The sequence below is a fragment of the Hippocampus guttulatus genome, chromosome 13 (assembly GCF_054856545.1).
Source record: "Hippocampus guttulatus isolate MCC_2025c chromosome 13, RoL_Hgut_1.0, whole genome shotgun sequence".
NCBI classification, from domain to species: domain Eukaryota; kingdom Metazoa; phylum Chordata; class Actinopteri; order Syngnathiformes; family Syngnathidae; genus Hippocampus; species Hippocampus guttulatus.
Window position 1 is genome coordinate 14,705,561 of NC_141273.1, and position 20,993 is coordinate 14,726,553.

Sequence of the window (20,993 nt, forward strand, 5' to 3'; positions counted from 1 at the left end):
TATGTAATATATGTTACATATGTATATTATACATATATATGTATATTTTACCGAAATATAAATATTTAAAGAGCCTCACACAGCAGTGCTCATTTTTAATGTGATGTAAAGAGATTTTGTGAAGGCACAGCTGCTTTACTTTTTGGCGTGTTTTTATTTTATTTTATTGAATTTTTAGTATTTGTGGGCGACTGTAAATAAGACGTCATTATAGCAACAATCAACAAGGATCGAGGGTCAACTGCAGCAACAAACGGCGAGTTTACGTTTTAATCCTATTACATTTTTTTGGGCGAGGGGGCACGTCTACCACCCCCCCCCCCCCCCCCCCAAAAGTAGGTAAATGCTCGTGTTTTGTTCTGCACGTGCGCCAGTGACTTAAGATAACTGGACCTCCTCCACCGGCCCACTGCTCAAGGGTTAAAAGGGAGACGACGACAACCCGAAACTAATGCTTTCCATTTCTCGCTGTTTGTTGTTATTTTTTTTTATTTTGAAATCAAACCCTGTGAATATAATCTTTTCTGATCTATTTTTCCATTTTGTAATTCTTTCACGAATTTTCCAATCGTCTGGGGAGATATCGAAAGTTAAAAGGTTGAATAAATTATGGTGGTAAAGGAAAAACTGTCGTTGCTTGTCATGAGTTTTCGGTTTAAGTAATGCTTACAAAAGACTGGTATTTTTACGTCTGCTGTATTGTTAGTTGTCCTATCCGGGTGGTGGCGCTAATGAGACCTCAGTGCCATGTTGCAGCACCTCTGATGCCGATATAAACAGCACCAGGAAGCTCACCAACGAGTTTATTAGAAAAAAGATAAATGTACGTGTGCCCGGAGACGGTGGAGTCTTATTTAACAGAACGCACCGAGGTACGCCTGCTTTATTTAATAATAACTCTTTGTGTTGATTTGTTGTGACACCCAATCGCTGCGTTGGCAGAAGCCAGCGCAATCGAGGCTTAGCTTGCGCCTAACGTCGCTCGCCAAACATGAATGCAGTCCCCCCACCTCCCCCCCGCCCACGTTAAGTAAATGTAACATTTAAAGCTGCGTTTTCTCGTGGAAAATGTGGCTACATTGTGCTCGTTCTAATATTTTGTGTATCCAACAACGTTATCTCGACAGTTGTGTAATTTTGTCAAAAAATATCCAGAGGGGTGCAAAGAAAAAAAAACCAACAACCGCCTTTATGAAGCCAGAATACCAAAAAAAAGTATTTTATCTGCTCACATTGCTGATATGTAGTCCTACACCGAAGCACTTTCGCCAGACCGATCGTTCGTTGAGAATCGTTTCCCCCTGCCCCATTTAACCAATTAGGAATTTCTTGGCATGCTTCTCTTAAGAATTTCCACGTCGTCACGAGTGTTTGGTTTTCTTGATTATACTTTAATCTCTGACAGCACACCAGAAGAATTAATCCAATAGGGTGAGGCGTGGTGGCCAAAAGAAAGTTATTCTTCAAAAGGTAAGTAATAAACGACTCTGTTTAACTCTTAAAACAGTAATGTATAGTCAACCAGCTTTTGGACAACACAACCCTGTATGTAATTAGAATTCGAAGGAGGAGAAAGAAAAGTATGTATACAACAGTCTGCTTCAATTAATTTCACACGATTGCATTTTTTTTATTGGACATACCATGTAAGACCTTCTGCAAGTTGGACAAAATAAATGAACGCTGGCCAAGGCTACTGACTTCACTAAAAGCTAACCGGAGTCAAGATTCACCCAGACTTCAATCAAAGTGATGACATTGGACGTCTGTGCCGTTCTCTTGCAGTCATCTTTCCAGGACGACCACTCCAGAGGGAAATTGGCAACAATGTTGAACTTTCTAGGGTAGGGCAGCTTTAACCATCACTTTGCAATTCTGATTGGACTGATAGCTCTTGAACAGGTGATTAGCCTGAAATACGTTTCCCACCCAACTCTGTAACTGTTTACATAGCGTGTCTAATCAAAGCATGTCAATGTTTGTGTGGTATTAGTTGAAGCACAGTTGAAAATTGTTCTCATGTGATTTGCAATGATTTGAAAATGTGTGTTCTCTAGCTACAGCAGGGGTGTCAAACTCAAGTCCTGGAGGGCCGCTGTCCTGCATGTTTTCCAAGTCTCCCTGTTGCAACACACCTGATTCGAATGATCAGATCATCACCAACCTCTGCGGAAGCCTGACATTGAACCTGTTCATTTGAATCGGGTACGTTGCAACAGGGAGACTTGGAAAACATGCAGGACAGCGGCCCTCCAGGAACTGAGTTTGACACCCCAGAGCTACAGCATGTAACTTTTTCACCTGTCTTTTGAAATTGTCTCACCACTGTTTGCAGAGAGATGCAGTGTGGCTCCACATTCCCAAAGCACATTCAGCTGAAAGTCCACTGACAAAGGACAGGTACCATATCAGACAAATTTTATTATCAATACGGGAGATTGTTGTCAAGTTGAGGAATTAGCCAGGACTTGCCAGAAATGGACTTTTCCTTGAATTCCCTGAAAACAGGCACCTGATTCACGGTCATCCATTTATCGAACGTGACAATCAATTGTCAGGTTCAATCAAAGTCAATCAAAAGAAATACAAAATGACAACACTCGCAAGGAGCTGTCATATGCCACCACTCACTTACAGACTAAACAGCCAACCAGACTCCAGCTCTTAAGGCCACTCACTAGGCCACGATATTAGACAGGGTTTTGGCGTCATCTTGTGGTGTTTCAGAAAGAGCAGGAAAAAAAATCGGTGCATTTGTGAATAGTTTACTGCGCATTTGTGTGGGACTACTGTACACCCAATTAGAAAATTCAACTCTTCGCGGAAACAGACGTGATGTTCAAGGAGGCCATTTTGTGTTTTGAAGTTCTGACACGCCTGGTGATGGCTCACCAAGGGCCACTCCTCGCCATCATCACGACACTGCTCGGAGCCACCTTTGGCGGTCTTCTCGTGTGGCGAGCGCTCAGCACCAAAAAGAAGCGGCCGCCCTCCACCCAGAGGGAAACGCCGCTTCCTGTCGCCGCACAATCCGCCCGGCGCCCGCCGCATGAGGAGATTGAGACGGCAGAGTGGGAGAAGACCTGCGCGGTGTGCATTCCGTCCTCTGAGAAGCTGCTGGCGGTGATGCCGGTGACGGTGAGCTCCGCCGAGGAATGGCAGCAGCTGTGGCCGCCGATGCGGGAGGACCTGGTGGCCGTCCCGCTACTGGGACTCGACTGCGAATGGGTAAACATCAAAGAATTTTAGGAAGGATTAACTGAGGGTTTGGGGTCTCATCAATTGTATCGGTTCTCAGATTTCTGGAGTGCTCCAGGAACACTTGTGTTTTCCCAACAGTGACTGTTGGGAAAAGTTACAAACAGTATTATAATAGTTTTGGAATTTTCATGGTACTTTGCTGTTATTTAGTGCTGAGTTTTTCTTTTTACATTTAGTTGGTTTTCAGAGCAGACTTTTTAGGTTTTTTTTGTCTTTTAAAATTCTTTTAGTTTTAGTATTAGTTTAAAAAAAACCCCTTCAAACATCATTTTAAAAACAGTCCTCCGCAAATCAAATGCAGCTATTGTATCACAGTCTGCAGACTTTAAGGTAAAAGAAGTGCGGTGCGTCATCCCGCTTCTCAAATTGGGTGCGTGACAACCCTAACCTGAAAAAAAAGCCGGCACGGTTTCGCTTCCATCCCTTGATTGCCCAGTTGCCAACTTCCAAAGTGGATTTGTGGCTAAAATTCTTGTTGAGAAGTATTAAAAACCGGTCGCACTGTGTCCTGTTTTGAAAAGGAGAGCGCTTCTCTACTTTCACATTTTTGGGCTGAGTTACGACCGTTCGATCTTCACTCTTCCGACTAATGGCCGTGCTGTCCGCTGAAATAATTCTCATTGAAAATCAAACCCAAAGGCTCGTGTATTAAATGAATCGCCCAAGATTGAAAACGAAGTTGATTGTCGTTCTTTGCGCAGGTGTCGGTGAACGGCCGCTCCCAGGTGGTCTCCTTGCTCCAGCTGGCGTCTTATTCGGGGCGCTGCCTGCTGGTACGGCTTTTGGCGTTCAACGGCGCGCAGCTTCCGCCGGACCTGGCGGAGGTCCTGCGCGACCCCCGCGTGCTGAAGGCGGGCGTCGGTTGCCACGACGACGGCAAGCGCCTGACTCGGGACTTCGGGCTGTCGCTGACATGCACGGTGGACCTGCGCCACCTCGCCCTGAGACAAAAGTCAGTTCGCTGTAGTTTGTTGCCAATTTGTTTTGGTTTCCCTCAAGCGTTTTTGACTTTTTTTTTTTTCTTCTTCTTTCCCAGACAATTGCCGGTGAGTAACGGACTTGGCCTGAAATCGCTGGCAGCCGACATGTTGAACATTTCGCTGGACAAGTCGCTGGAACTGCGTTGTAGCGACTGGGAGGCGGACAAACTGACGCCGGAGCAGGTTCTTCTACACTCATTTTTAATCTTATTCTTATTTATTTTTTCTTTGGTCATTTTAGCTTGAAACACGGTGTTGGATTATTATTATTATTTTTTGGTTTCCTGATTGTGCCATTATCAACTTCCGGCTGACTCGGTCACACTGTGGTCCTGGGGGGGCAATCATCAGGCACTTTTTAGATGTTTCCCACCTCCAACTCACTGCAGCAGTCTGATAACAATCCTGATCATTCGACTGTCAGTCAGTAAACGTGTAAAAAAAAAAAGAGAAATTTTTTTTTAAAATTATTTTTGTCCATGTCCCCCTGATTTGGATTTTTAAAATGCATATTATGCACAGAATTTTACGGTATGCCAATTAATGAATACCTGTTTTTTTTTTAAATTTAATTTTATTTATTTTAAATTTTTTTAAGATGACGTACGCCGGCAGGGACGCCCAAGTGTCGGTCGCCCTCTTCTTCCACCTGCTCGGCCTGCGCCCAGAAGCCCACCCCGCTTCAGCCAACGGGCTTTCCTACGCCGCGTTGGCCGCCCGCTGTCAGGGGTTGCTGGACGTGCCCTTCAGGGGCCGCTGGGGCGCCGAAGAAACGGACGAGCACGACGGTGGCAGCACGGCGCGGACGAGACGAATGCGCATGCACCTGAAGGGGGCCTCCTCGAGCCCCGAGAGCCCTGCGTCTGGAGATCAGCGAGTCCCAGACCCCAGGAAGAACAACAAAAGGAAGCCGCTGGGCGTGGGCTATTCTGCGAGGTGAGCTGGAGTCCAGGCAGACATTTTGCTTGTTGTTGCTAATGGCGCTTTTTAAACATGGCGTCGCCCGTGACCAAAAAAAAAACCAAGCAAACCTTTATGTGTCATCTGACCGAGGCAGAAGAAAACGGGCTAGTGGATTGAACAAAGGTGGCGGATCCAGAAAGTAAAAACCTGTCACAATTTGAATTCAGCCGCAGGTGCTTCTACTCGAAAGGTAGCTAAACGAGCTTGTTGCCACCTCTGGCCTGAATGATCACGTTAGGCTTCTTCTCTTGGCCCCTAAAATTTGAATGTGTGAAAAGTCAGGGAAATGGAATGAAGGCTATGTATGTATGATTCACTTTGAGATTTAAAAGTAAGTTGTGGTCAGTCAGTAGTTTTAGGTAAATCCCTTGGGAATATTTGCCACTTTTGTCTTGTTTTTAAAAAATGCTTAATTTAAGTTATTAGGCTTTCGTAACGTGTGATAAACTCAAAAGGATTAAAAGATGTATTCACACCAACCCCACAAGCTATGTTTGAAATAAATTGACAGACATTTTATTTTCGACACTTTAGCTTTGTGAAGCCAAAGTTGACATGTTTGATTTGCTTTCGCGGGCCACATAAAATGATGTGGTGGGCCAGATCTGGCCCCCAGGCCTTGAGTTTGAAACCAGTGCCTTCAAGGTTTGGTCCCTGGTCTTTTCACGTCGAGGTGGCTACTCGGCCACCTCTGCGGCTTTTGATCCCCCCCACATTTCCGTCCGCATCCACTTGACTGAGTTTCCTCGGCAACGGGTTCCGTTTGAAAATCTTTTGATTCGGATCAGGTTAGCGATGGTCACTTGCATTCTGCAATTTGAAGTTCCCCCAGTATGTTTTGACAAACTTCCTGAAGATGTCCCTTGAAGTGAGCTAAAACGGTTGCTGTCGTGCCGCAGGAAGTCGCCGCTTTACGACAACTGCTACCTGCACGCCCCCGACGGGCAACCGCTTTGCACGTGCGACAAGAAGAAAGCCAAATGGTACCTGGACAGAGGAATAGGAGGTACAATTTGTTCTTGTTTTTACTCCATCGCTGTGAGATGTTCAGTTCGCTCGTCACAGATTTTCCTTTTATTGGGGGGGGCACCCGAGTTTATCGGGTGTCGTGATGAACACAATTGTGGTATGAGTCCGGGCTGCAGTTCAAAGTTGCTCCTAAAACAGTAGAGGAAGAGAAGAGCTGCAAATTTCCTGTTCTCGAATGTCCAGAATAGCATCACGACTCTTCAGAGTCGGTCTGTCGGCCGAATTAAAGGTAGTGCGGTCGTCAAGTGGTCACCGTGCCGTTTGGTGGTGCGGCGTGTACTACGTTCAACGCGGACCACAGGAAGCAAATACGATACAAACGCGATAAAAGCAAAAGGCAAGAAGGTCAACTTCAAGCGGCTTGATTTTTTTCATGTGACGACTCCACTTGCACATATTAGTCCGAAGTTTTAAATGGTTACAAAAGGGCCCAGAACAACTCCCAAATGAAAGGGGACCTTGGGACTTCCGGGATCCTGGCACGTCGGAGTCGCATGGCAACATCCGACTAAGTTTGTATACGTCGCATTCCGGATGTGGCGCTTGTGTTCTAGAGCTCCAGAGTGAGGATCCGTTTGTGGTGAGGCTTCTGTTTGAGCCGTCGGGACGTCCGGACTCCAATCAGGACTACTACCTCACCCCCAAGGAGAACCTCTGCGTGGTCTGCGGGAGGTCAGACTCCTACATCAGGTCTGAGTTTGACCATAAATCCCTTCAACAAAATTGACTTGACTTGAAATTACATCTTAAAATTGGGTTTCAAGCCAGGGTTCGAGTTTCAAGTGACGGTTTTTAACCCAGTGTTGGAGTTTAAAAAAAAAAAAAAAAAGGCTTGAACCCAGAGTGAAGGTTTCAAGTCTGCGTTTGGGTTTAGAAAATAGGCTAAGCTTTTGGAGATGTTCAGTAACGTTGACTTGGCATCGGCGCGATGACTAAGCATTCAGTGTCGTGTCTGGCGGTGTCGCCCCTCCTCAGGAAGAACATCGTCCCCCACGAGTACCGGCGGCACTTCCCCAACGAGATGAAGGATCACAACTCCCACGACATCCTGCTGCTGTGCACCAGCTGCCACGCCGCCTCCAACGTGCACGACGCCTCCCTCAAGCAGCAGCTGGCTGACGACTTTGCCGCCCCGCAGGGCTGCGAAGAAGGCGTGCGGACCATGGAGGACCCGGACCGGCGCCGGGTGCGCTCGGCGGCCCGCGCCCTCCTCACCGCCGGCGAGGGGCTGCCCGAGGGGCGGCGGAACGAACTGTCGGCGCTCATCAGGCACTTCCTGGACGTGGGCGACGAGGGAGAGCTGACGGGGGAGGAGCTTCGGCAGGCCGCCGCCTTGGAGACCCGGTGAGCGGCTTCGCTCGATCAAAAGATGAGGGTTTGAAGATGGGGTTAGGGTTTCAAACTATGGTTTGGATTTCAAGCCGTGATTCAGGTTTCAAACTAGCTCGCCTGGGTTTGGGATTTTCAAATTTGCATTTCACGTCAGAGTTAACCTAACCCAATCCTGGGTTACATTTTCAAGATTTGGGTTTGGGTTGGTAAATTATCAAAAATATTGGATTAGGATGTCAGGCCCCAAAAAATGTTTTTATCAGTCCTGGGTTAGTTTTCCAATTTAGAGTTTCAAGATATGTTTAAGATTTTAAATGAGGGATCCCAAACGGAGTTAATTTTCATTTAAGTTTTGAAGCAAATTGAGGGTTTCAAGCAAGGATGATGGTTTTAAGATGCACTTCACGTTTGAAAATGAAGTTTGGTTTTCAAGACATAAATAAGTTTTTAAATTTGGTTTGGGTTTGAATTATTGTTTCAAGAGCAGGTTACGGTTTGGGCTTCAAATCGGTGTTTCCAATTCGGGTTCCAAGCCTTCAGCCTACATTAGCTTGCATTGAGGGTTTAAAACCAGCTTTCGGGTTTCAATTAAGGATTTTGAGCGAAGATTAGAGTTTGAAGACGAGGTTAAGGTTTCAATCCAGGTTTGCCGTTTGCATTTTAGGAAGATTTCAATGTGGGCTTGGCTTTCCAAGAAATCAAAGGTGTGACTCTCTCTCTCTCTCTCTCTCTCTTCAGGATTTCAAACGAGGCGTACGTGCCTCATGGCCTGAAGGTGGTGCGCGCCTACGCCGAGCGAGGCGCGCATGGCCTGATGGAACTGGAGCGGCGCTGGAGGGAGCACTTCCTGTCCTCCATGCACCCCAAGCACCTTCCCCCGCTTTGGTGCGTACAGCACAACCACCTCAAGCTGCTACGCAAGTACGGAGACGACCGGCCCGTCAAAGTCAACTGAATGGCAATTGCCACATCGTGGTAGGAGTTTGCTTTTTTTTTTTAAGAAAAAAAACACTGAAAAAAGGGAAAAAAAAGATGGGACACTATGAATTTGTGAAATTTACAAAGATTTTTTTTTGTTTTAATAGACTAGCGGCAGCCTGCTCTTAATCTTGACACGTTGCAGGTTAGCGGCTAATGCTAACGAGGGTCATCCTTAATGTTTCTTGTCGCTCTCGCCCGCTTTTCTTTTCCACGTCTTGCTCAATAGATTAAGTTGTTTTTAAAAAATGTCATCTGTTTGGATCCTCTTTTATTTATTTGAAGATGAGGTTTCACAGTGACACGGGGAGCAACGCTTTTTTATTGTGCTAAAGTTTCTTGTTGCTCCTTGCCCCCGCTTTGTTTCTGCTCGTCAACGTTTTCATCTTTTTGGATCCCCTTACAGTTATTTGAAGATGAAATTTTGACCAGCCCTCGCAGTGGATTTGGGGCTTTTATTTTGTGCTTCCTGTCCACTTCCCTCGACTAATGTCCTTTCAGTCAATAGGTCATTGACAATAAAGTTGTGTTCAATTCAATGTAGCGCTCTTTAAAAATGTCCCCAAAAATTTTTGCCCTCTTTCAACTTTTTCCAAGATGAAATTTTGACCGGCGTGTCCGGTGGCGGTGTGGTGACACTGTTCCGCTCTTGAAAATGTAAACTTTTTGGATACCCTTTAATTGATTTACCGGCGAGTTTTTGGGGCAAGCGCTCATATTAGGGGCGTAGCAACAGGAATGCTAAATCCTTAATCACCTCTATTGTCCATTTCAGTCAATAGATTGCGTTGCGCTCTTGGAAAAACTTTTTCTTGGGTTCCCCTGTTTATTTCCAGATGAGATTTTGAGCAACCTAACACAGACGGCGGGGGAGCGACGCTAACAGCTAGCTCGTGCGTAAAAAAGCGCTTCCCTTCACAGGTGCGGACGCCTTCCGGGGTCCATGTTTTAGTGGGCCTCCGAGTCCCGTTATGCTCCCCCCCCCCTTAACGCCCGACTAGCTCGTTTAGCATGACAGTGACGACCCTCGAAGGTGTACACAAAGTGGGATCTTTGTAAATGTGAACGAAACACTGCTAATAAAGTTTGTAATGAAATTGAAAGATGAGATTCCACATTCACTTTGTTTTTATTTCTTTTGTACAAAATCACAGTTTTCATAAATAGTCTGTAAAAGCAGTAAAAAAAAATGGTATCAATCGCTTGAGACGATCGTATTTATCGTTGATTACAATTCAAGCTATGCTGGGTTAAGGCCTCGAGATTTTGGCATGAGAATGATCCGTCCCTGGAACTATTTTCCCCAAGAGGACCGGACAGATCGTTTCTATAAATGGTCAGTGTCGGAAATTATGGACAACTGCAACAATGGCACGCGAGGGCGGCTGCTTCCAAAAGGGGCTTCCGTTCAACTGCCGCTGTTTTGCTTTTGACAAAAGTGGCGGTGGCATGGAGTGAAAATTCACTCTGACATCTTTTTTTTTATTTATTAACTGCATTCTCATGAAAAACCTTCGCTAGAAAACTTGGATGACATTTCCGCAAAGTTTTTTACCTGCTGAAGTACTGCATATTCTTACAGCCACCATTCAAAAAGTGAACATAAGGAGTCCGAAAGGGTTTTAGTCCAAGTCTCACAGTCTGAGTCTTATGTGGTATTGGGAAAAACTTGTTCAGTCCCCCGCCCCCTTGTCATACTTTCTAAAGTTTCACCATAATTGTTTTTTTTTTTTTGCCAATAAAACACCAATTTGGGGGAAGATTGTCACGTGAACAAAAGCTCACAGGTGACTGGCGAGAAGTACGGAGTGATGCGTTTCCTGATCTTCTAGTTGTTCATGATTTCGTTGCACAAGGCTTGGGGAAACTCCTGACTCACTCTGCTCAAATTTCAAGTGGCTAACCCTACATAAAGCCCGCTTGAAACCTGGTGCAGATCTCAAAGCAAATGTCTCGGTCTTGTGCCGGAGTCTTAACCCAAGTGTCTCCCCCCCCCCCCCCAAAAAAAAGTATTTCTCAAATGTTCCTCTCTAATTTTCTAATTTCAACTCTAGTTCCCAAATGAGTTGCACGTTCGATGAAACCAAGTCTAAAAATAAGCAGTTGATTTGGTCCTGCCATTGCAATGTTTCTGTACAGTCACTTCATTTGTAGGTTTTGTCAGAGTCCAGCACAGAACACACACATTCATTTGATTTTATGGAAGTTCAACGCGAGTCCCAAATCTTTTGTGTCATTCAAGTTCTGCATCTTGAAGTCCTTTTGGCACAAGTCTCGAGTCACTTGGTACGTACTTGGAGCCCCGCCGTCATGGCCAAAATCCCAAAGTTGCTCGCAAGTCCAAAGTTGTTTGGAGAACTTCCAAAAATAATAATACAATTTTTTTGTCAAAGTACCACAGAGCCCACATTATTTCATTAGAATGCCGTATCAAGAAGTGCCTCGTGGTTTGGTTGTGGTCTTAAACAAGTCTGAAATAGTTGAGTCCACATTTGGGTCTCATGTAAGTTCTACACAAGTCTGAAATATTTTGTTAAGAGTGTAAGTCCTGTGTCTCGAGTCTCTTGGACCACACAACCAAACCAAAGTACAGATCAATTCACAAAGTTGCTAGTAAATCCGAAGCCTTTCAGATCAAGTCTCAAGGGAGTCCCGATGGTTATTTTTACCTCTGAGATCTCGCGTCATTTAGATCGGACTCTCATGCAAGTGGGAAAGTCCTTTTGGTCCAAGTCTATCATGAGTCTCAGTTTACTTGTTCCACGTTACACGCAGGTCCGTTTGTCCAAGCCGACATCTCTGCAGAACAACAAAACTGAAGCGACATCATCCGACAACAAGCGAAAAAAAATCCTCCCGGTCCTCTGCCTTCATTTAGAAGACATTATTGCTTTATAAAAAAAAAAAAAAACTTGTTCTCGTCTCTCTCACTGGGACAGAAGACCGCAAACTTTGTTTTTCACAGCTTGAGCTACGACGTGTTCTCGTGGTGGTCCGGGTTTCCCGAAAGGACCCCAAAAAGTTGCTGGTGTGTTTGTGGGGGTGGCCGGGGTCACGAGTTCTTTGGGGTTAGTTTGACTTGAAACATTGGCACACGTTGTAAAAATAAATACCCTGGAAGTTTGGCACTGCTGGGAAAGAATTATTAAAAAAAAAAAAAAACTACTGTTAAACAGACTTTTTTTCGCACAAAGGTACACCAAAAATGTAGTATCTAACACCGACGGAACCATCCATGGTGCTTTTTCGTTGTCATATTTCTAAACAAGCAATCAAAATCAAGCCATGGATCATAATACCTTCCATTTTCAATTGGCAATCAAAACTCTAAATCCAAAAGGGCGAAAGTGATTAATTTAGTCAGATTTTAATTTTTCAATCTAACACACAAAAAAATCACCCCCCCCCTCCCCTCCCCGCACTATTCAAATTTTTGACTCGAATCAAAAAGACAAAATGGGCAGTTACGTATTTTTAAGTGAACGACGGCATTAATTTCACGCTTTCAATCATTGTGCTTCATCTTCCGGCCGTATTTAGCGCTCCCCCATCATTTTAATGACGTCTCATTTCTGTATGTATGCCCGTTTCTGGCTAAAGGTTCTTGTCATGACCTATAGAGACCACCAGATGGCAGCAATTCTTTTGCTGTACTGCCATTTGATGGCTGGTGGTCCTGATTGATTTTGTCTGTGAACAAGATAACGTATCTTTACGAATGCGCCTTTCCAAGCTTCCAGGTCACGTAAACGCAACCCATTAAAATATGAAAACCCGACTACATTTTCCACTTCGTATTTTTGATCTGACCCAAAACTGAACGATGAAAATTTGGTCCGTTTACCCCCCCCCCCCCCATTTTGTGTTGGATTTAAAAGCAAACAAAATGTGTCACCGTTTCAATTGCCAATTTAAAAAAAAAAAGGGGGGGCATGAAAGATACGTGGATTAAAATCGTCCTAGCAACAGACAAAAGTCAAGCTTTTGGTTGGCTCACCGGGGAGTTCCTACGTGCTCGCGGAGCCTCACAAGTGGCCCCTCAAAGGTGCTGGTGACGGGCTGGCGAGGGGGCCCGCCGACTGTCCCTGCAGGCACTGTAGCTCCAGGATGCTGTCGATGGCGCTCTGCAGATGTTCGCTGAGCAAGCTGTCTTCTCGCAGGGAGCCGAGCGGTGGGCTGAGGGGCGGCGGCGGCGGCGCGTCCAGCCTGAGGCATTTAACCCTGGGGGTGTCCGGTGGGCTTGGCGCTGGAAGGTTTTTCTTTTTGCATTCTGCTCCATTGGGGATTTTGTCATCGTGGCGAGAATGCCGCGACGCTCCATTGGCGCCGCCGCCATTGGACAGCTGTCCCGCGCGGTCCCGCTTGAGCCCCGAGTCGCTGGCGAAACTGTGCGCCACCTTGCGAGAGCTGCACTCTTGCTTAATGGTGAGCCTGAGAGCTCCACGCGAGCTGGAGCGGTACGTCTTTAACCCAGGTGGGCGGTTGGACAGTCTGGTCCAGGCCGGGACGGGGGCCCGGGATGTCGGCGGAGGCTGCGAGGTCCCCGACTGGTGCGAGGAAGATGCTGGTGAGGTCAAGGACATCAGGAAAGACTCTGAAATCACAATTGTGAGTTCTCTATCAGCACAATATTTGGACGCCGCATCTTGTGATGATCATGTGAAGCGAAACGGCGAGGCAGCGCCGTGACCTTGCGATGAGCACATCTGCCTTTGAAGCAAATGCATCGTGTTTGCGCATCGCTAACCTGGGTCTCTGTGTGCCCGCCGTCTGTCCTCTCCCAGGGAAAAGCGCTCCGCCTGCAGGAAGAGACGCTCCAGCATCACCATCTCGGCGGACGGACTCTCCTGCTGCGGGAAACGCTCTGGTTTTTAATTGTATTTATTTGTTTTTTTTTCTCCAGGGCGCAAACTGACAAATAATCGTGTTGTTTGCGTTTGTTTACCCATGTTTCCCTGACCAGTAGCTGCCTGTATTTGTTCACCATGTCCTTGGTGCGCTTGAGCAGGAACCCCGACGCTGCGTCGAACTCCTGGTCCACTGCAGGAGGAACAACATCACAGTGAGATTCAGAGGCGAGATTCGTGGGGGGTGGGGGGTGGATACAGATCGAACCCGACTGGTCGATAGCAAAAAATGAAAAATGGCAAGTGAGTGACCGAACATCTACTGGCATCTTTGAAATTACTCTTGCTGCGTCGACGCGGACAATGATGATATCAGCCAACCTAAAGCTAAATCCTCCTGAGAGGGCGGGTGTCCGGCGCAGACGTGGTACGGCAACAGGCGGCGGGCAGCATCCGTCAGAGTGCAGAAGGCCGGGCCGGCGCGCGGGTGCTGGACCGCCAGGTGGTCCGAGCAAAGCAGCTGCTGGAACCTGAGGAACAGTTGGGATGTTGTCGTCTTAAAAAACGCAATAGCACAGGTTAGAGAGTCCAGTTTTTTTCCATCCAGCTGTCTGTGCCATTCATCCCAGCAACGGAAGAGTCCATTCATTTAGCCAGTGTAATTTCAGTTACTTTGTTTTTCCAAAAGCATTTTTTTGTTTTTCATTTGTAAACCAAAACATCTTTTTCAATTTTAAATGACATTAGTCCGTTTGATTCCCGTGAACGTAATCTTGGGTTGCCACCCGCCACTATAATCGGTGTGACGAAAAGGCCTATTTGGCCAACCCGTCAACACCATCTCACCTGTGATGTCGGGTTGCTGGTGTGATGGTTTCCTCCGGCTGCAGCTCCGCGCCCGCCAGCTGTGTCGTCCCAATGACAAAAGGAGGAATTACGGGAGGAACATTTTTCAAATGGGACGCAGTTTTCATTTTCCCCAAACCTGCTGGTTTCCGAGCTCGGGTTCGCTCTCCCCAGGAGCTGGCAGTGCGCCCCGGTGGTGCTCCTGGGTGCTGGGAGAGGGCGACCGGATGTCAGGAGTCAGTACGTCACTCTCGATGACCAAGGCAGCTGTCGGTGCTGACGCGAGAAGACAGTGTTGCTTCCATTTGTGTACAAATGAATTTGTTGTGCATTGGTACCTCGAATTACGAGAAATTTTCAAGTTATGAAACGTCTCAACAGGAAAATATTACCTCTTGTTACGATTTTTTTTTTTCGAGATGCGAAGCGTAAAAATACAATCTGGCCTGCTACTCTCAGCTCCGAGTTTCCTGAATGCAACATAATTATAGCTGCTCTGCCATTGGCTATTACCGAGCATCATCCTGGCATTCCATTGGCTAAGAGATGTGTGTAGATAAGGGGGGGAGGGGCTTAGAACGAATTAGGGCATTTACATGGAAAACACATCTCTACTTACAAAATTTTCTCATTAAGAAATTTCTTCCAGAATTAATTTCGTAAGTCGAGGTACCACTGTATTGTTGCTGTCATTATGGGACAATCACTGTTGTTGAGACGGCGATTGTTGTGCCCATTGTTCGCCCCCGCAGAGACTGGCTTCTTTTTTGCTCGCCTGCGTGCGGTTCGACTCTTGACCTTTGCAAAGCGCCATGAGAGAACTTGCTGTTGTCAAGTGGTGTGGTGAAGAGAAAACTCACTGTTTTGTGGGTGCAGTTGGACGGGGGTCTCGGCACCCCCTCCATCTGAGGGGTCCGGCAGCTGATGAGGCACTGGGATGCTGGCGACCAAAGGGGGCTCCGAGGACAGGGCCTGGGAAGGCGAGGAAAGCGTCCCTCCACTGTCAACGAACAAAGCCTGCGAGCCCTGGAACTGATGGTACGGGACTTGGTCCTGCGGGGAGGAGGAGCCCTCTCGTCCAGGGAGGGGGTTTGGATCGGGGAATGTGGCCGAGTCCTGGAACGAAGGGGACGAGCCCAGCAGGGATGTGTCAGAGAGGAGAGGCGAGGCATCCAGACACGGGTCCGACATGGTGGTCGTTGGCTGGCTTTCTTGCTCGTTGTCCAACGGCGGGGTGAGAAAGTCCGCCGGTACCGCTCCAACCATCAGGTCAGATGTGATAGGAGAGCCGAGCGTTTGCTGGGGGACAAACAAACGTTTCATGTCTTAGTTGAAGCCGCTCCCCAAAAATTCTGTTTAAATTTTTTTTACGATTTATCATAATATTGAAAGATATCCATTAAAACCAATTACAACTTGAAAAGGACTTTTATTCCCCTTAAATCATGAAAAGCTAAATTATCAATGGAGTTGTTCTCTTTAAAACTCATTCAGTACCAGCCAATTCTAGACCAAGTCTGAAAAGACGTTTAGAAACGTCTTTGGGAGTGAATGAGTTAAGTTCTGACCTCTTTTAGTTGTTGCATAAAGTCTTGGTTCTGACTCACGGACTGGGCCACATCCTCCGCCGCTTGGGCCAAGGCGGGGGCCGGAGGCGGTTCCGGTGGGGGCGGCAGGACGGTCGCCGCGTCTGGCGAGGGGGCAACAGGTTGCACTGACAACTGCTCCTGGATCACCGGACCCAAGCGCTGCATGTGTGGAAAATTACAACTTGGAATATGATGACTTTACTTTTCATACAACTGCCCAAAAATGTTTACAATTTTTTTTTTTTTTTTACGAATATTGTTTTTTTTTCCCCACATCATCTCATAAAATTCCCAAATTTTCTTTGTAAAATGACTTGTAAATTACCTTTATTCTCCTTAAACTACAACTTATTATAACCTAGATTTGTTTTCATATAAAATTCAAAATTCCAATTTTATTCCCAAATGTAACATGACAAATTGTAAATTACTTTGATTTCTTTATCTTTTTCTGATTCAAAAACCGTTAAGCCCCTCCCTCCAAATTTCCAATTTACAGTTGTGAAATTACAACTTTTATTTACCTTAAATTACGATTTCCCCCCTGTAGCGTTTTTTTTTTTAATGTTAATTAATCTCAGTGTATAAAACGAAAGATGTAGACCATTTAAAAAAAAAAAAACTACAATAACCTGACTAAAGTGCTACACGACTTCAAAATATTTCACAGACTTGTAAACCTCCAGTGTGACTGTGAACATCACCCGTTGATGGAAACTTTCCTCCGAGCCGCTCCTTTCTTCGGGCACACCTCTCTCGGGGAGAAGCACCACCGAGGCCGTCTGGAGACGCAGCTGGGCGTCGGTCACGGCCGCTTGCGCGGGCTGAGCCGCGAAAGGCAGGCCCTGCACCACCGAGGGGGTGTTGACGATGGATATGGAGGCCAGGTCTGAGGGGAGCATCCCAGAGCCGTTGATCAACGTGATGCGGTTTCCCAGAGCCGGTCCGTGCACCAGGGCGGCCCTCTGCCCCTGCCCGCTGCTCACGTAGCTCCCGGCGAGCTGCGCCGGCATCTGGAAGACGGTAGGGGAGAAGATGGCAGCCTGGCCCAGGGTGAGCTGCGCCGCGGTGGTGAACACGGGGCTGAAGTTGAGCTGTCTCTGGGGAACGGTTAGGATCTGCGAGCCGTCCACAATCTGCCCGCTGAAGGGAGTCCCTGGCGGGGCTGCCGCGGCGGCGGTCAGTAGAGGCCCGGCGGCCGGCTGGGTAATGGTCACCTGGGATTGACCCGGGAGAAGGAACTGGTTTTGGCCTTGAAAGAGTCCCTGAGGCTGGAGCATGAAGGAGCCGCCCTGGTTGAGCAGCTGCAGGCTGACGGGTTTGGGGAGCGGCTCAGGGGCCGCTGGGGCCGGAGCGGAAGGCTTCTGCGAAAGGAGAATATTTGGCGAGGAGGTTCCGGAAACGAGCGCGAGACCCGGAGCGGGTTTTTGCGCTAGTGGCTTTGGGCTGATCTGGACGAGTCTTGGTTGAATGCTGATGGGTAGCTTGGGTTGAATGGGGTGGGGCGCGCGGTGCAGGACTATCCCCGGGGCCGGGGCGACGAGAGGCCGGGTGCTGACGGATTTCTGGAGGATCATACCGGAGCCCTGAACCAAGGAAGTCTCTGGCGAGGGGGCGGGGAAAACGTTCCCAGGTAGGAGCCCCATCAACTGAGGAGGGGGCGCGGGTTTTAGAGAGGGGCACCCCGGCCCCACGGCCAGCAAGGAGGGCTGCGGCGGCTCGACGGCTGCCTGAGTGTCTCTGTGCGAGGCTGTCGGGCCGGGCTTTGATACAAAGGGGACTGCCGGCGGCGTTAGGATGGGCGGGTAAAGAGAGTCCCCCGTGTGGGCCACCGTCTGCTCCGTAATGTCGGCCTCCTTCAGACTCTGCTGCAGGATGTCGCAGCAGGTCACTTCCTCTTCCTCCTTCCCCGCCGCCACCTGGAAAAGCATCATTACGACCCTTTCAGCTTCATCCATCTTTTAACATTGTGGGTTTTTTTTAAATCCTTTTACCTCAGAAAAAGTTTTTAACGACTGTAATTTCCGGTTATTACGTGAATGTATTTGGATTTTTCTTCCGCTCGTTATTTCGACATGCATCCACTTCCACATCATTGATCCGATTCACATAATTCCAACTTCAACATATTCCGAAAATTCATGCCTTGGAGGATATTTTTTTTTTTCTCATTTCAAAAATTTGCAGTTTTCCCAAAAACATTTACACCAACAAAAATTCCCCATTCATTCTCAATGGGACATTCGGCATCGCAGATTCGCATCGCTCATTCTGTTCCCCTTGGAAACAATGTGCAACCCAAAATTCCCATTGACCAAAAATTCAACCTTTTCACCACTACGATTCCCGCAAAGAAATTCCCGATTCATTCCCAAAACATATTCAAATCCCCCAAAAACTCCCCATTCAATCCCATTCTTCATCACTTAATACCATCCATCCATCCATTTTCCGAACCGCTTGATCCTCACTAGGGTCGCGGGGGGTGCTGGAGCCTATCCCAGCCGTCTTCGGGCAGTAGGCGGGGGACACCCTGAATCAGTTGCCAGCCAATCGCAGGGCACACAGAGACGAACAACCATTCACTCACACCTAGGGACAATTTAGAGCGTCACTTAATACCATTCCGTACCATTCCATATCTTCCAATATCATTCAACATTTTTCAGTATCCTTTCACATGCATCCATATTTTTTTATTCCACATTCACACACAATTTCTAGAAATGGTGAATGTCTAGTTTGTATAAAATCTTCCTTCATTCTTATTATTTTGTATTAATTATTCAATTTGCTTCACCAGATCCTGATTCTCACCTCCTCCTTCAACTGGCATTCGGGGCCAACCGGGGGCTTGTCCGGCGGCACCTCCCCGTGCCCGGGGTCATCGGTGCCCTTTGGTGATGAGAGAAGCGCCTCCTCCAGGAAGGAGAGATCCACGCAGCTGGGCGGTGTCGTACCCGGGGAGCCTCCGTCCTCCCCCAGCAGCGAGACGGGACTCTGAAGGCCGCATGGACAAGTACAGTACGGTACTCGCACTCTGTACTTAATTTAAGACTTTTTTTTAACCATTAATAGATCCTAAACTAGTAGCTACAGATACTAGAAAAATCGACCTAAGTACAATCACCAAGTCTTTGTACTTCATTACTTCCCATCACGAGGTAGCAAGAAGCCAAAGTGAGTTAACACTCACCGGGGCGTCTGCGAAGAGGGACGCCTCGCCAGAAGAGGCGCTAATGAGCAGGTCTTCGGCCCGCAGCTGGGAGGGGAAAAGAGGAAACATATTTTTGAGCAAAAATGGAAGCAATTACATCGCAGCAGAAGACTTTTTTTTTTTGTCACCTCAGCCGTCCCATGAAGGAAGTCGTTCAGGGCTTGAGGGTCACTAAAATGTAAAAGAATCACAATTCCGTCTGAGAGATACTCACTCTTCATTGGCAATGTCACATCTTTGCCATTTGCCTTGAGATACAAGTTTAGCTTAATGCTAAAAAAAAAAACAATTCAAAACCGCTTAGATGGTCTAACAAATAGCATCAGTGTCACTACGACAGGATTAAAAATTAAGATATCCTTTATTGTCCCGCAATGGGGAAATTACAATCAGAATTCAGAAAGGAAAACGCTGGATAGGGAGAGGGAAAAAAAAACACGCTCGAACTATCCTCTTCTGAGGATATAAGTCCGGGATAAAAAAAAAAAAAAGACTACTCTTATACTATTCTTTTTACACTGAAACTATTCTCCTTCAATAATGATTATTATGATTTATCCATCCATCCATCCATCTTCAGAACCGCTTGATCCTCACTAGGGTCGCGGGGGGTGCTGGAGCCTATCCCAGCCGTCTTCGGGCAGTAGGCGGGCGACACCCTGAATCAGTTGCCAGCCAATCGCAGGGCACACAGAGACGAACAACCATCCACGCCCACACTCACACCTAGGGACAATTTAGAGCGTCCAATCAGCCTGCCATGCATGTTTTTGGAATGTGGGAGGAAACCGGAGCACCCGGAGAAAACCCACGCAGGCCCGGGGAGAACATGCAAACTCCACACAGGGAGGCCGGAGCTGGAATCGAACCCGGTACCACTGCACTGTGAAGCCGACGTGCTAACCACTGGACCACCGGGCCGCCCTATTATGATTTATTCATGTAAATTATGATTTCATTTCTCATGCAGGATTACAACCTTTTCAACAATTTCTTTCCGAAATTCCCTATCTCCTTTTTTTTTTTTAATGTTGCTACTTTCTGACCCATTATAGGCCACAAACTCACCACAAAACATCAAGAAGACAAGTCCCGTCTTCATCCTCCATGTCCACTGCGAGGGAAAAATGTCACATAAGTACAGGTTTGTGAAATTGTTTTATTTTCTTAAATATATATAATGTGTAATCACATTGGTGATTGTGTCAGTTGTTTTTTTAACTAAAGAAAAAATAAAAGTATACTGAAAGAAAATATATTAAACATTTTTTAATAAAACCTCAAATAAAATAAGATTGTTTTCTTGATTAAAATGTATATATATATACATTTTTTCTTTTAAATTTGTTTTCAATTGTATAAAAAAATTAACTTCTACTACTTTGTAAAAAGAAATTCTAATTTATTTGTGTTTATGATAACAAATGTTCTAGTTTCCTATGAATTTAAATTCATTTTAAAAAAATGTATATTCAACATCTTTTAATCCAGTGTAAAGGGCCTCTCTAGCAGAAAAATTACCATTCAAGGATGGAACAAAACTACTGAACAGCAGAACAACTTTGAGTGCAAGAACTAATTTTGTGCATCCCCCCTCCCAAAATCAACTGACTCGGAATTTTAATATTATTGAGATACAAAGTATGTCCTGCATATCATTCCAACTCATGTTGTAGTCTAGGGCAGTATAAACCTGTGCCAGTGCAACTAAGCCTTATCTGCCTTCTAGTGGTGAATGGTGATATTACAACTTGAAACTGCCATTGATTCATATTCGCAATTCGGTACCTGCGACACACACACAGGGTCTAGGATTCCCCTTGCGTGACGACACCTACTTCACTGGCCAGAGGCTCCATACAGAGCGGTCTGTGTGAGTGCAGGTGGCCGCCTCATGGGGAGTGTCGGCCGGGGTCGGTTGGCTGAAGGAGTCGCTGGCTGCTGGAGGGGG

The 20,993-nt window shown here is 46.6% G+C and overlaps 2 protein-coding genes across 7 annotated transcripts; one reads left to right on the forward strand and one right to left on the reverse strand.

Moving 5' to 3' along the window:
* The first annotated feature begins 719 nt into the window (after positions 1-719).
* exd2 (exonuclease 3'-5' domain containing 2) lies at positions 720-9,646 on the forward strand. 3 transcript variants are annotated; one of them, XM_086126632.1, is made up of 12 exons: positions 720-872; positions 1,406-1,470; positions 1,786-1,844; positions 2,336-2,400; positions 2,867-3,228; positions 3,963-4,213; positions 4,298-4,424; positions 4,840-5,177; positions 6,104-6,210; positions 6,788-6,923; positions 7,209-7,577; positions 8,304-9,646. In XM_086126632.1, exons 5-12 carry the CDS (start codon positions 2,884-2,886, stop codon positions 8,518-8,520), a joined length of 1,890 nt encoding a protein of 629 aa, XP_085982758.1. In that variant the 5' UTR covers positions 720-872; positions 1,406-1,470; positions 1,786-1,844; positions 2,336-2,400; positions 2,867-2,883; the 3' UTR covers positions 8,521-9,646. The 3 variants fall into 3 exon arrangements, with proteins under 3 accessions (XP_085982758.1, XP_085982760.1, XP_085982759.1); XM_086126634.1 differs by having other exon boundaries at positions 2,867-3,138; XM_086126633.1 differs by lacking the exon at positions 1,786-1,844.
* A 2-nt stretch (positions 9,647-9,648) lies between these two features.
* On the reverse strand, positions 9,649-20,178 carry LOC147196499 (BRD4-interacting chromatin-remodeling complex-associated protein). 4 transcript variants are annotated; one of them, XM_086126623.1, is made up of 13 exons: positions 20,111-20,178; positions 19,171-19,213; positions 19,022-19,087; positions 18,643-18,825; positions 16,530-17,744; positions 15,805-15,984; positions 15,097-15,535; positions 14,376-14,512; positions 14,237-14,295; positions 13,772-13,920; positions 13,489-13,583; positions 13,291-13,393; positions 9,649-13,137 (listed from the first exon to the last, which is right to left on the reverse strand). In XM_086126623.1, exons 1-13 carry the CDS (start codon positions 20,149-20,151, stop codon positions 12,569-12,571), a joined length of 3,279 nt encoding a protein of 1,092 aa, XP_085982749.1. In that variant the 5' UTR covers positions 20,152-20,178; the 3' UTR covers positions 9,649-12,568. The 4 variants fall into 4 exon arrangements, with proteins under 4 accessions (XP_085982749.1, XP_085982750.1, XP_085982748.1 ...); XM_086126624.1 differs by having other exon boundaries at positions 15,844-15,984; positions 16,506-17,744; XM_086126622.1 differs by having other exon boundaries at positions 13,291-13,390; positions 16,506-17,744.
* Positions 20,179-20,993: the final 815 nt, after the last annotated feature.